The 15,793-nt window shown below is 44.6% G+C and overlaps 1 protein-coding gene across 1 annotated transcript in view; it reads left to right on the top strand.

Moving 5' to 3' along the window:
• The window catches only part of TENM4 (teneurin transmembrane protein 4), a 248,881-nt gene that overhangs the window by 63,178 nt on the left and 169,910 nt on the right, over positions 1–15,793 (top strand). The window contains exon 8 of the mRNA XM_078852201.1: positions 11,033–11,134. Within this exon, the coding sequence (XP_078708327.1) occupies positions 11,033–11,134 (102 nt within the window). The remainder of the gene's footprint in view (positions 1–11,032; positions 11,135–15,793) is intronic.

Below are 15,793 nucleotides of genomic sequence, written 5' to 3'. Positions count from 1 at the left end.
AACCAGATCAGAATGGACATGTTTGCTGCTCCCTTTACTCAGGTCTAAATTACTAGAGAGGGGGCGGGGCTTGTGGAGAGTCAGTCCTAATGGCTTCCTGCCTGGGCATAACTGAGTTTATTTACTTAACTTGTAAAAATCCATCTGCGGTAACCTTTGGATCACGTACAGCTGGTTGGTTGGTTGGTTGGCTTGTTTAATGAAAGCATTCCTGTTTGTAGCAAGATTGTTCAACAGGAATAGGATAGACAGGCCAAGCTTAAAAATCACTTTAACATGGGAAAGGGGATTTAAAACATGAGCCGAGATGGGTTTTCCTGCAAGTTCGGTGCTTTGGTATGGTTTTCTGTAAATGCTGTCTCTGCCCCTGGTTTGTTGGTTTTTGTCTGGCAGTCTTCTTAAGTGTCCAGGGCCACTGCTTAATGGGTCAGCCAGCCCAAGCAAGGGTTAAGTGAACATCTTTTTCTCTGAAAGTGAGCGGGTTGACATGCTAATTCTAATTCAGGTTGACATGCTAATTTGAACCTGCTGGAAACCTCGGAGGAGAGCAAACGTCTTTGAGCCCACTTCTTCTGGAGAGGCAGTGTGGACAACTAGTTAGAGCATAGGACAGGGAATCAGGATTCCTAGTCTTGTGCTGGCTTGCTGTGTGTCCGTAGGCTAGTCATTTAACCTCCCTGGATATGTCTACACTGCAGCTGGGCGTGAGCTGCTCAATGCAGGTAGACACATTGACACTTTCAGGGCCCAAGCTAGCACCCTAAAAATAGCAGTACGGACATTGTGGGACCATCAGGGGCTTGAGCTAGACACCCAAGCTCAGGCTCATCCTGGACTCTTCAGTCCAGCAGAGAAAGGTATAAGACAATCCAGTGGCTGGAAGCTAAACGAAGATAAATCCAAGTGGCAATAAGTTGTACATTTTTAACAGTGAGGGTGGTTAACCGCTGGGACGTTTTACCAAGTGTCGTGGTGGATTCTCCACTGCCAACAGCCTGGGTTCAAGCTAGGGTGGCTAGCCTAAGTCCCTTCAGGTACCCCAGTGTCACACTGCTGTCTTTACTGTGCTAGTTTGAACCCTGCTAGCACAAGTCGGTCTACCACACACTCAGGCGCCGGCTTCCAACTTTCCCTGGGTGTGCTCAACCCCTGCTCAGCCCCAGGCCCTGCCCCCACTCTACCCCTTCCCCCGAGCACCCATCCCTGCCCCACCTCTTCCCGCCCCCACTCCACCCGTTCCCCCAAACCCCAGCCCCACTTCTTCCTGCCAGTCCTGCCTCTTCCTGCCCAGTTCTGCCCCCTCCCCGAGCACGCCCCGTCCTTGCTACTCCCCCATCCCTCCCAGCACCTCCTGCATACTGCGTTCTGCAGCAGGCCAGAGGCGCTGGGAGGGAGGGGGGGCAGTTGATCGACAGGGCAGCCGGCAAGTGAGAGGTGCTGGGGAGTGGAGAAGAGAGGGGAGCTCGGCTGCTGGTAGGTGCTAAGCATCCACTATTTTTTTCCTGTGGGTGCTCCATGGCTGGAGTACTATGCTACCACGGGTGGGCAGCTACCACGTAGGCATACTCACTGTGCCTTAATTTACCCAGCTGTACAAAAGTTTGACATTACTCACTGTATTTACTTCACAGGAGTTGGCACCAGGTTTGATTCATTAAATCATGTTTTTTGTTGAGAAGATTAAAGGTGCTAACTTAGTGCAAAGTGTTATTACTAGATATAGCAAATGCTTTACAGCCCCAGCTCAAAAACGCAGTCTGGGGATGTTACCAAAAGAAATTGCTGGAGTATCTGCATTGAGTGGAATTTAATCAGTAGTTAGAAAACAGCCCTGGTACTTATTAACTCCTACGAAAGCTACTACTTTCCATTGCCTGCTGGATAACTAGTTTTTCTTTGCCCGTAGATAATTCCCTCTAACTGCCTAGGGAGCGATGATGCTTGGTGGCTATCGTAGCTATAAAATATTTAACTTTAACATATAATTGCGTTACTGCAGCCTCTAATAGGATTCGGTGTCAGCTAGATGTCTGCCTTGGCCTCTGGCCCAAAGATATAGACCCGAGTTATTAAGCTGAATAAATAAATAAGAAAGATATACAGTTAAAGTAGCAATACTGCTGACCAACGAGCACGGTAATTGTCTGAAAGAAAAATCTATCCAGAGTCGAGCAATTTGTCCAGCTCTTTAATGTATTTATTGTATTTCATCCGAATAAAGGTAATTCACATAGGTAATTGTAGGCCAGAGTGATAGATGTTATAGAGCTCACCACAATACATTTGGCCTTTGCACATCTCTTTGTCAGAAGCAAAGTGATCCACTGAACAGACCACCAGCCTGGGAGCTAGAAAACATCAGCTCAGTTCCTGCTTCTGTCACTGTGTTACTTTGTAATGTTTGTATAATTAGTATAACTGGTCTGTGCCTCAGTTTTCTCATCTGTAAAATGGAAATAGTAATGGACTGACCTTTACTAAAACCCTTTGAGGTCTTTGGATGAAAGACATGTATAGAACAAAGTCTTATTATTGGTACGGACAGCAAAATGGCATCTAGATTTTCTCGTTTAATGAAGAGAGGGTGCACTGGAAAGACAAGTAATAGGATGAAGTTATACAATGAAAAATTTAGTTTGAATTTCCAGTAACTTCCTAATTGTGAGCTCGCTCAGACTGACAGAGTCTCATATGAGACCTGATCAAAAAACCAGGGCCAGATCCTCAGCTGATATACATCAGTGTGACCAATGGAGTTATGCTGATGTACCCCAGATGGGGATCTGGCTTCTTATCAATTGAAACAATTAAAACTATACTGTAGAAGATGCTGAAAGTGTGCAGTAGGGGAGCAGTTTATCTCTGGAACAGGTGTGTTCTTATCTAATAGATATTTTCCACCTCTTGCTTTTATAGATCTGAGACACTTTTGCAAATCCTTCCCCTCTCCCTGAGCGAGGTGGGTTTGACTAGTGTGTATTGTGGGGTGAGGGTAACTCATGTCTCAGAGACGCTATTGCTTCTGTTGTTTCCCAACAATGCGGAACTACAGGCAGTGAGTCTCATTATGTCATTTATTTCTCATCTCAGAGGAGATCTGAATGTTTACAATGTTTATTCAGGAAATAACTTGTTTTTCAGTGGCTAATTAGATTTTGAAGATTTAATTAGGATGATTCAGCATGCTTCCACATTTGAGTTCTTGTGGTCTCCATTCCAAGGCAAGCCGTTTAAGTTTTGCTGATTTGCCCCGGCTGGGTAGGATCTGCTGGCTTTCTCAAAGTCACTCATGCTGCCATTTGGTTTTGGAAGGAGGCAAAGAAACAATGTTTTCAAAGTTCTCTTTGGCCATTATAGCAAAATCATAGGTTGGGGTTATGCATGGCTTGGCTGAGCCTGCAGTTGGTAATCTTGGTCCTCACTAGCTGGTGTAGTAAAATGTTGGGGAATCACTAGGAAGATATGGGAGACAGACTAAAAGCAATAAATACATATATTTTTAAAAATGTGGCCGGGGTATCACATTGAACTTGGACACCCTTTAAGGAGAGCATTGCTACAATCTTCAACAAGGTTGCATAGAATTAATTAGAGCAGTGGTTCTCAACCAGGGGCACATGTACCCCTGGGGGTACACAGAGGTCTTCCGGGGGTACTCAACTCACCTAGATCAGTGTTTCTCAACCTGGGGGTTGTGATCCCCAGGGGGATCATGGGACAGGTTTAAGGAGGTTGCAAGTGCAGGGCTGGCGTTAGGGGGTAGCAAGCAGGGCAATTGCCCGGGACGCCACGCCAAAGAGGCCCCCACCAGGCTAAGTTACATTCTTCAGCCCTGAGTGGTGGGGCTTGGGCTTCAGCCCCAAGTGGTGGGGCTCGGGCTTCTGACAAGGTTCCTGAGTGAAAAACTGGCTCAAGTGTCGCACTGAAATGTAAGTACAATATATTCCAATCAATGTATTTTGTAACGATATGGTAAAAATGAGAAAGTCGGCCATTTTTCAGTAACAGTGTGCTGTGACACTTTGTATTTTGTTGTCTGATTTTGTAGGCAAGTAGTTTTTAAGTGAGGTGAAACTTGGGGTACGCAAGACAAATCAGACTCCTGAAATGGGCACAGTAGTCTGGAAAGGTTGAGAACCACTGAGTTAGAGTGTCAAGTATAATATTGTACATACCTAGGGATATGTGTATAGTTATGACAAAGCTGAAAAATAAGGGTTAGGATGGATACTGGAACTCAAACATACCCCTAACTAATATTATGGTATATGGGCATACTTAAGGGAGAAGAGTGCTTTTAAACACTTGCCCAGTGCAACTGGCTTTGGTGATTTATGGAGTTTACTAATGTAATTGATCATAGCAACCACTGAAGTTTTAGCCAAGTCCTCTCTTTTGCCACATGTGTGCAAACTTAGTTGTTTTATTTTCCATATTTCCATGTGGTTTTGTTTTTTCCCATATTTTCTTAAAACAATCTTACTTCACCTTGTTTTTATTTTCCAGGCTATGGGTAGAACAATTTGTATGTGGAAGCTGTACGATTGTCACACTCACAGGATTTGAGCTGGTGCCGTGGCTCAGGACACACACTTCTTATGTTTCCATGGTGTTAGCAGGCTGGCTTTAGGCATGAGCGTTTAGATGCTCTGTGGTCTTGTTCTCACTTGGCAACTCACATGGTGAGCCAATCTCCTCTGGCATTGGAATCAGAAAGAGATGCAGAGGGTGGCTGACATGCTGCCCTGTTCAGTCCTTCAGGAGCTATGGCTCCTGCAAACATTAAGACAATCCCTCACGGACTGAACTTAGTAAAACTTTACTTTAGGCTACTAGATTTTTCATGTAGACTTCTAACCCCTGAAACCAGATCCAGCCTTGTGATGCAACTGCAGGATTTCTTAGGAGCTTTAGGTAGATGTGATTTTTGTTGTTGCCTCCAAATTAAAAAGAGCACCCAGTTAGGGGAGAGTTCTGGAGAACCTGAGTAGGTCTACATTCTGGAATGCATAGAAATGAAATGAACGGTGAATATCCCACTGCTGGGCAGCAGCTCTTAGACTTCTGCTGGCTCAGCCCCCCAGTCACAGTGTTTGTTTGGTCTCACCAGAGATAGTGAAGGAAGATCATGTCCATTTAGCACCTACTGTTTGAAAATACTTTTTGAGCTATGTGGAAGCAGTTTCCTTTCCTACCCTGATTCGGGCAAACAAGATGATCGTGTAGCATGGATCTTTCTTGTTGCCAAGAAGTTGGTCTCAATTGTCAAAGAGCTTTTGGAAGAATGTAGGGACCTTAATAGCCCTGTGTTATACCAGCCAGGTTCATATTCTTGGCTGCGAAGCCACAATTACATGGCACCAGCCACTGAGGGAACAATTTTTTAGTCTTCTCCAGGCCTTTCTGTCTCCCTGGAAGAGGTTACTTCAAGACAATGATGCAGAAAAGCTAATGTGCATAAAATGAGGGCATTATAGTAAGTGTCACTCTCAGACTCATTAGAAAAATTTAACACCTCAGATAGCATTTAACCGTGACAAAGTGATTTTAAGGACCTAGCTTCTTATTAGTGGAATGGGGTAGTCAACACATAATTAAAAACCGAGGGGGTACTCTACAGAGTATTTGCTATTGTGAATTTTCTCCTAAGTGTTGAATTATTGTCTGGCTTTGATTGCAATTATGAGGACTGTGTCCTTTCCCTTTGAAAACTGGAGCAGAATTTCAGTAATATGGTCAAGATGTAACTTGTGGTGAGGCCACACTTGCAGAGTAGCATTCTGGGAAATCAGAAGGTGGGAAATCATGATACCACTTTGAGTGTACATGAGAGGGAAAGGTTGTATCTAATACATGGGTCATTATGTATGTGTTTCCCTGCCCTCTGTTATGTGGAATGCCAGGTCTTTACAATTGTACGTGAATACTACATGCTGCCCATTAGTGTCAGTCACAGAGAGAATAGAAACTCTAAATACTACTGTAACTAATGGAGATTGTTCTTTAATTAATGGGTAAAGTGGTAGGTGCCTGTGGTTTTGGAGCAAAGGTCGTGGGTTCTAAGCCTAATGGTGCATTGTGCTTTAGATGCTGACTGTGCTCTTCATTGTTTGTATTGATTGTTTTCTTACATGCAAAAGACTCCATGCCCCCTCACAGTTGTAAGGACCCATCTCCTCCTCCTCTGCAACTTCTCTGTTCAGTCATTGAAAATCATAACTTGAAAAGAATGGGAAATTTCCTTATTCCGTGGGTGTTTTATTAACATTGAGACTTGTATCATGCTGAATAATACTTAAATGAGTATCCCTGTTTCCCATTACCTTCAAGGAAAATGCATGTGTAAATACTGCTCAGCATGAATGAAGCTTACAGAATTGAGGCCATAATGCTAAGCTAAGATCTCTCTATCGGACCCTTATATGTGTATAAAATATGTAAAAATCAGTAAACATCTGTTCTAAGAAAATTTTACTGTAAACAGAAAAGGAGTACTTGTGGCACCTTAGAGACTAACCAATTTATTTGAGCATAAGCTTTCGTGAGCTACAGCTCACTTCATCGGATGCATACTGTGGAAAGTGTAGAAGATCTTTTTATACACATAAAGCTTGAAAAAATACCTCCTCCCACCCCACTCTCCTGCTGGTAATAGCTTATCTAAAGTGATCACTCTCCTTACAATGTGTATGATAATCAAGTTGGGCCATTTCCAGCACAAATCCAGGTTTTCTCTCCCCCCCCCCACCCCCCGCCCCACAAACCCACTCTCCTGTTGGTAATAGCTTATCTAAAGTGATCACTCTCCTTACAATGTGTATGATAATCAAGGTGGGCCATTTCCAGCACAAATCCAGGGTTTAACAAGAACGTCTGGGGGGGAGGGGGGAGGAAAAAACAAGTGGAAATAGGTTACCTTGCATAATGACTTAGCCACTCCCAGTCTCTATTCAAGCCTAAGTTAATTGTATCCAATTTGCAAATGAATTCCAATTCAGCAGTCTCTCGCTGGAGTCTGGATTTGAAGTATTTTTGTTGTAATATCGCAACTTTCATGTCTGTAATCGCGTGACCAGAGAGATTGAAGTGTTCTCCGACTGGTTTATGAATGTTATAATTCTTGACATCTGATTTGTGTCCATTTATTCTTTTACGTAGAGACTGTCCAGTTTGACCAATGTACATGGCAGAGGGGCATTGCTGGCACATGATGGCATATATCACATTGGTGGATGTGTAGGTGAACGAGCCTCTGATAGTGTGGCTGATGTGATTAGGCCCTGTGATGGTGTCCCCTGAATAGATATGTGGGCACAGTTGGCAACGGGCTTTGTTGCAAGGATAGGTTCCTGGGTTAGTGGTTCTGTTGTGTGGTATGTGGTTGTTGGTGAGTATTTGCTTCAGGTTGGGGGGCTGTCTGTAGGCAAGGACTGGCCTGTCTCCCAAGATTTGTGGGAGTGTTGGGTCATCCTTCAGGATAGGTTGTAGATCCTTAATAATGCGTTGGAGGGGTTTTAGTTGGGGGCTGAAGGTGACGGCTAGTGGCGTTCTGTTATTTTCTTTGTTAGGCCTGTCCTGTAGTAGGTGACTTCTGGGAACTCTTCTGGCTCTATCAATCTGTTTCTTCACTTCCGCCGGTGGGTATTGTAGTTGTAAGAATGCTTGATAGAGCTCTTGTAGGTGTTTGTCTCTGTCTGAGGGGTTGGAGCAAATGCGGTTGTATCGCAGAGCTTGGCTGTAGACAAGTGTGTGGTGTGGTCAGGGTGAAAGCTGGAGGCATGTAGGTAGGAATAGCGGTCAGTAGGTTTCCGGTATAGGGTGATGTTTATGTGACCATCGTTTATTAGCACTGTAGTGTCCAGGAAGTGGATCTCTTGTGTGGACTGGACCAGGCTGAGGTTGATGGTGGGATGGAAATTGTTGAAATCATGGTGGAATTCCTCAAGGGCTTCTTTTCCATGGGTCCAGATGTTGAAGATGTCATCAATATAGCGCAAGTAGAGTAGGGGCATTAGGGGACGAGAGCTGAGGAAGCGTTGTTCTAAGTCAGCCATAAAAATGTTGGCATACTGTGGGGCCATGCGGGTACCCATAGCAGTGCCGCTGATCTGAAGGTATACATTGTCCCCAAATGTAAAATAGTTATGGGTAAGGACAAAGTCACAAAGTTCAGCCACCAGGTTAGCCATGACATTATCGGGGATAGTGTTCTTGACGGCTTGTAGTCCATCTTTGTGTGGAATGTTGGTGTAGAAGGCTTCTACATCCATAGTGGCCAGGATGGTGTTATCAGGGAGATCACCGATGGATTGTAGTTTCCTCAGGAAGTCAGTGGTGTCTCGAAGGTAGTTGGGAGTGCTGGTAGCGTAGGGCGTGAGGAGGGAGTCTACATAGCCAGACAATCCTGCTGTCAGGGTGCCAATGCCTGAGATGATAGGGCTCCCAGGATTTCCAGGTTTATGGATCTTGGGTAGTAGATAGAATATCCCAGGTCGGGGTTCCAGGGGTGTGTCTGTGCGGATTTGATCTTGTGCTTTTTCAGGGAGTTTCTTGAGCAAATGTAGTTTCTTTTGGTAACTCTCAATGGGATCAGAGGGTAATGGCTTGTAGAAAGTGGTGTTGGAGAGCTGCCGAGCAGCCTCTTGTTCATATTCCGACCTATCATGATGACAACAGCACCTCCTTTGTCAGCCTTTTTGATTATGATGTCAGAGTTGTTTCTGAGGCTGCGGATGGCATTGTGTTCCGCACGGCTGAGGTTATGGGGCAAGTGATGCTGCTTTTCCACAATTTCAGCCCACCACGTCGGCGGAAGCACTCTGTGTAGAAGTCCAGTCTGCTGTTTCAACCTTCAGGAGGAGTCCACTTAGAATCCTTGTTTTTGTAGTGTTGGTAGGGAGGTCTCTTTGGATTAGTATGTTGTTCAGAGGTATGTTGGAAGTATTCCTTGAGTCGGAGACGTCGAAAATAGGATTCTAGGTCACCACAGAACTGTATCATGTTCGTGGGGGTGGAGGGGCAGAAGGAGAGGCCCTGAGATAGGACAGCTGCTTCTGCTGGGCTAAGAGTATAGTTGGATAGGTTAACAATATTGCTGGGTGGGTTGAGGGAACCATTGCTGTGGCCCCTTGTGGCATGTAGTAGTTTAGAAAGTTTACAAAAATTCCTGAGTAGGATCTTTTGCTGTGGCAATGGAATGGAATCACACCTATATGAACAAGCATCATAAATAAAGTTATGAAAAGCAACTATTCATAGGCTAAATTGAAATTTTAATTGGGGTCAGGATAGATATGTAAGTCTATCGGTGAAGGCTGCAGCAATGTCAAAACTGATAAAGGTCCTGAGTGCCTGCATTACTACTGCATTACTCCCCTGGATTAACAGCGTGGTGAATCAGACCGAGAGTGTTAACTAAAAACTGTGGTCTTATTTCCATACACCATAAAGTGGATGTCTGCTTAGCATGAGAACCTCAGTGTCAGAGAAGTGATAAGTCTTTCTTTACCTGCACAATAAAGCTCAGGACTTATTGGAACTATAGGTGGAGTCCTAAAACACATATGCCTGAAACTCAGTTTTTATTTAAAACTGCGATCGCACTCTATGGATGATTAAATTACACCTTGTCCATTACTGTGACCTTCAGGCGTCCCTATCAATCAGGGCAGAGCCAATCAGAAATAGGCTTCCTTTCTGTCTAGTTCAGAAACTAATGCCACTCTTGGCTCCAGATGTTTCAGCTGATTAGAAGAACAGGAAGTTTACAGCTAGGTTTGCTACCACAAGGCCCTATGAATTAAGCACCTGAGAGTGCAGAGTTATTGTCAGTGCTCCACCATTCCCAACCTATATAACTGAACCCAATTATAATACAGTATATCATGCATTTCACTTTGAGGAAATCTGAAATAGTAGTCTGGGATGAACCGTGATATGTTGTCATCTTTCCAAGCAGGACACACAAAACTATACTACCTTTACACACACTTTAGTTCAGAGAAGAGTGGTTTTCATTTCCTTTGCCATTGAAAAATAAGGTTTAATAAGCCATGTGCTTCTTTTTATTAAAGACAAACTGTAAACTCTATGCTCTGAGCTGGCATTGTAACAAAACAGAAAGCACTAGACATGATTTTCCTCGCCTATTAACTTTTCTTGGAAGATGACGAGCTAATGTTTTGTCACAGTCAGGGAATTTATGGAGTTAACTTGAAACCATATCAGGCTTGGAATTGTCTCCCAAGGGAAATAGTGGTAGTCCCATTGTGTGGAACTTTAAATAGCACCTTACACAACACACTAGAAAATGTACTATGGGAAGCAGGGAGATTGACAAGATGATCCTGTAGGCCTTTACCATCTCCAACTTCCAAATTTGCATGTGTAGTGCGCTTAGTCTAGGGGAAATTCCAGTTTCAGATCAACTCTGTTCTTTTCACATAAATACGTCCAAATTCAAAGCTTCTTAAATCTGCAAAATTGGTCTGGAGATCTTGCAAGAGAGCAAGTTCTGTCAGGAGGTTTCTGGTATTTCATGTCTCCAGTCAAATCATAAATAGGAAGTGCATAGAAAAATAAATAATAGAGGAAACCAGTTACCAGGAATTGTTCAGACTCTGGGTGAAGTTTTGACTTGTTTTAATGGGTTTGCCGATCCATATTTTTTATAGTATTAAATAATGCAGAACTGTTATTTTGTTGTTGTATCTTACCAGACTTTGAGCCTGATCTGGAGAGGAGCTGAGCAACCATAATTCCAGCTGAAGTCATGGGAGTTGTAGTTGATCATCAGTCTCCGAATCAGACCATTTAATTATAAAAAAAGCAGGGCTACAGTGTTAGGGTCAGAACTTCAGCAGGTGTAAATCAACATAGCTTCAAGAATCTGGCTCAGACGAGCGTTTCCCTGTCCACAGTCTGTGCTATTGTGTACACACTTTAAATTATCTGTCCTGCTGATGGGCTCTGTCGAAGACAGAGGATTTCTCTTGCCTAAAGAAAGTATCTCAATTCTCTTTTCATCTTCTAGAATCAGTGGATAATTGTCCCAGTAACTGCTACGGGAATGGAGACTGTGTTTCTGGGACCTGCCATTGCTTCCTCGGCTTTCTGGGTCCCGACTGCGGCAGAGGTAGGCATTTGTATCTGTTTCAGTAACTTCTATACATGTCATTGCCTCCGGTTACAATTCTCAGAGCATGGTGGAGGTGTACACTCATGGTTCTGTTCTTCATAAGTAAACCTGCTGCAGATTGTGATGGTGCAGTAGAGTGGAAAATGATTGTCTTTGTGGGTTTGTTTGTTTATTACTTGCCATGCTTGTGGTAACCTTAGTGACACAAACCTCTGAGCCCCCCACTCCTCCACCCCATAGCTGCATGTGAGCAAACAATGAGGATAATGACTCACCAGGAGCTCTCTCTTTGGGAATGTGTTGAGAAAAGGTGGCTTAGAAAGGCTGTACTATTTTTCTCCAACAGTCCACTTTATCTGTGGATTAGCAGGACTTTATAACGATCCTTTGTCCTCCACCATCAAGAAGGTGGTCCTTAAGCACCCTCATCCCTGCCTTTGGCCTCAGAGGTCTCCCTGGCTTACCATAGATGACCTGCAGCAACCAAAGTGTGGGGGAAGACAGACAAGGGTAGATTAAGGCAACCCCTGGCACTAGGAATGTGAGACCACATGTGGCCCCACCCCTGTTTTAGGGGGTTGACACAGGCACTGCTCACACAAGGAACCCACCTTCGCCCCTACGCCAGTGCTCCCTGTCTTAAGGTTGGTGAGAGGCGTTCCCAAAAGAGAGTGAGCAAACCTGCACCCAAAGGAGCACAGAGCTCTGTGTGAGACTCCTGTTCATATCACCTCCTCACAGCCCAGGGGGAAGGATGACTACAAGGGTCCCTTCACTTCTATGCACACACAGAGTTCTCTGCTCAGCTAGTTGGGCCCAGTGGGTTTCAGAGTTCACAATCCAGTAAAATGAATGGGACAATTCACACCTCTTAGAACTCTTGTTTCAGGCTGCCTGCAGACACAGGTAGATGTCAGTGTATAAGTTACAGTCAGTTCACATTAGCTTCTTAACCACAAGGGCTAGAAACATCACTGGAGTCTCTATACCTCCACCATGGCATCTGCAAAGTCTCCATCAGCAGATGTTCTTAGAGGGGTGGACATCTTAATTAATCTGGTTGTTTTGAGTCCTTCTTATTGTCAAAAAATGCTGTGGCTAAAACCCAGTAGATCCAGATCACACTGTCTGCCTCCACGTGGAAAGGAATATCTGGAGGGACTGCTGCTATTTGTGCATATGTGTGATGGGGTGCCTGCCCCACACTGGCTCTAAGGGGTTAATAGAGCCCTTGGGAGGCTGCGCAGGAAGCAGCCAATCAGAGAGGGGCTGCGAGGAGCAGCCAATCAGGGCCAGGTTGGCCCATATAAGAAGGGTTGCAGAGCAGAGCAGCTTCAGTCACTCCCTGGAGCTTGAGGAGGGAGGTGGACTGGCTGCCTTGCAGGCTGAAGGCAGCAAGCACCCTGGGCAGAGCAGGCAGAGGCCCAGGAAGATAAAGGCAACTCCTGGTGGGCTGCAGGGATTTGCAGGCTGAGGCTCTGGGGCAAGGGCAAAGGCAAAGAGGGTCCTGGGGCTGGCAGGAAGTGGCACAGGAAGATCTACTGAGGAGCTGTAGGGGACACAGCAGGTGGTGGCCATCTACAGGGTCCCTGGACCGGGGCCCAGAGTAGTGGGCGGGCCAGGGTCCCCCTGCATTGCCACTGAGGAAGTGACCAGACATTAGGTCACAGTTGCCACTGAGAGAAGTGGCTGAACAGCAGACTGCAGATCTTCCAGAAGAGGGGAGCACAGAGTGTGGCATAGCTGGAGGGCTGGGTCATGAAGAGGGTGCCGTGATCCTGGGAGTGACCTGGATTCCTGGAGCAGAAGTGATGGTGGCAAGACTCCACCAGAAGAGGGCATACTGGCTAGCAGAGCTAATCCCCAGGACAGCCAGCAGGGGGCACAGCAGTGGTGAGTTGCACCACGTTAAAATGTGTTGTCTGTTGGATTTTCAGCCAGTGGTGTTCCTGTGGTACTTATTAAGTGGGAGCATCTTGCTGTGAGTCATGATACCAGTGCTCTGGGATCTGCTTGGCTGCCTGTTGGTTTCCAGCTGGAGTTTAAGGTGTTGGTTTTGGCCTGCAAATCACTCAATGGCTTGGGGACCCACCTACCTGAGAGACTACCTCTGTCTGTGTGCTGCTGTGGAGATCAGTAAAGATGCTCAGGCTGTAGTTCCATGTGTTTAATTCAGTTTTGGAATTTGCTTTTCAGCTTGGCCTGAAATTGTGGGGTCTGTTATTGCATGCTGCAAGGCTCATCTTTTGTGGGAAGGAACACAATGAGGCCTTATAGCAGCTGGAAGTGGGGATGAGGGGCTGAACCAAGGGGTCATTATTAACTTTTTCCTGGGTGGCTAGTTTTAGCCGCATGAGGGAGACAAGGCTTGTCGATTTATATTGCTGAGCTAGAATGTTGGATTGATCCCAAGGTCTCCTAGAGCAAGGAACAGGGGCTCTTTTATTTTGTAAAAATCCATGCAAACAAATAAAGTATTTTGCAGTGATATTCTCTAGTGCTGTGCTTTACAATGAGTGGTGTGTGTTTGGGTCATTGCAATTGTATTTGTTCAAGGGAATTACCATAATTTAAAGAGGAGCATCCTTAACACTGTGTGTTTGGCTAGGATCTGAATTATAAAGATTCCACATCTATAACGGTCCAGCTAAAATACATGGTTTTTAAAATGAGGTACGAAGGGAAGGGATTAAAGAATTCCAAAAATCCCTGCTTTCCCTATAATTGTGGGATGCAACAAAGGAGACTTTGCAATCACTGTTGCCTTGTCATTCTCAGCAGCTGTTTAGAGACAATCCTGGACGTGTTCTCACACAGGGCTCTTTAGCGCTCTAGCCTTCTCACATGTGGCCTGCAATTTATCTGATCTTGTACTGAGTGATCAACTGTCTTGTCAGAACACATGTAAATCCTTCTCAGCACCTGTGTAGTCTCGCAGGTTAAAGGGGATTATTCTTTGTCCTTGTTCCGGAAAACCGTGGCTCTGTCTTCTCCCTGTACCTTGAAATAGGTTCCATTATTCAGGGTTTTAAATTTTAGACAGGTGAATGGAAACCTTCAGTCAGGTCAGCTAAAAAGTTAAATTACAGAGTTTCTTTTGTTCTGGGCAGTGTGTAGCACCTAATACATCTTACCCAATTTACGCCTTGTGCTGTGCACATAGATATCACCTTGCAAATGATGCACTTGACACATACTCTCAGTGTACCTTATTTCAGGCAAATAAAACACTGTTTAGTAGCAAGGAAGCATTTCCAAGGTCCTTTCCCTTGTAAATCTCGTGTATTTTAATCAGGAAAATATCTTCCATTGCAGATCAAGGAGGTTTAATACAATGTCAGTGGTGGTAACTTACTATATTGGGCCACTGCTGTCATGATGCTTTCACACACTCAGATTGGCTTGCCTGTAATGAGAGGCATGAAAGCAACACTGGAGAAGCATTGTGATACTATCCTGAGAGGATAGCAACAGATAGTGAGATGATTTCTTTAGCTACAATGAATATCTCTTCCTGTGTGCACTGAAATGCAGGAATAATGTAAAGTAGGGGCATTGTATTCAGCACAAGTCTAGCGCAGGTGGGTTACAATACAGACGGCAGTATTGTATACAATTTCTATATAGTGTTCTTCACTAAAATGTTCAGAAAATGCATTAGTGAGTAACAGACATGAAAGCTAATGCTTATCCAGCTGCTCTCATCTAGGATGACGTGGGCAAAAGAAAACCGGGATATACACGTGTCCTTGCAGCCTAATTCTATTCAGTGAAGAGAAAATGGAATGATGCAGTACTGTGGCAAAGGGAGCCTGGCTAAAGAGAATAGGTTTTGAGATGTGCAGTGTTATACTAAACTATCTGTGCAATCTTGTACAGTATTTAGCTCTTAGTACCTTTTCCCAGACCTGAAGAAGAGTTCTGTGCAGCTCAAAAGCTGGTCTCTCGCACCAACAGAAGTTGGTCAAATAAAAGATATTACCTCACCCACCTTGTCTCTCTAGGTTTTCATAGATTCATAGATATTTAGGTCAGAAGGGACCATTATGATCATCTAGTCTGACCTCCTGCACAATGCAGGCCACAGAATTTCACCCACCACTCCTAAAAAAACCTCACACCTATATCTGTGCTATTGAAGTCCTCAAATTGTAGTTTGAAGACCTCAAGGAGCAGAGAATCCTCCAGCAAGTGACCCGTGCCCCATGCTACAGAGGAAGGCGAAAAACCTCCAGGGCCTTCCAATCTGCCCTGGAGGAAAATTCCTTCCCGACCCCAAATATGGCGATCAGCTAAACCCTGAGCATATGGGCAAGATTCATCAGCCAGATACTACAGAAAATTCTTTCCCGGGTAACTTGGATCTTACCCCATCTAAAAACCCATCACAGGCCATTGGGCCTATTTACCATGAATATTTAATTACCAAAACCATGTTATCCCATCATACCATCTCCTCCATAAACTTATCGAGTTTAATCTTAAAGCAAGATAGATCTTTTGCCCCCACTACTTCCCTCGGAAGGCTATTCCAAAACTTCACTCCTCTGATGGTTAGAAACCTTCGTCTAATTTCTAATCTAAATTTCCTAGTGGCCAGTTTATATCCATTTGTTCTTGTGTCCACATTGGTACTGAGTTTAAATAATTCCTCTC

This window comes from Lepidochelys kempii, chromosome 1 (assembly GCF_965140285.1).
Source record: "Lepidochelys kempii isolate rLepKem1 chromosome 1, rLepKem1.hap1, whole genome shotgun sequence".
Taxonomy (NCBI): domain Eukaryota; kingdom Metazoa; phylum Chordata; order Testudines; family Cheloniidae; genus Lepidochelys; species Lepidochelys kempii.
Note: the sequence above shows the minus strand (reverse complement) of the source record. Positions and strands in the feature narration are given on the sequence as shown.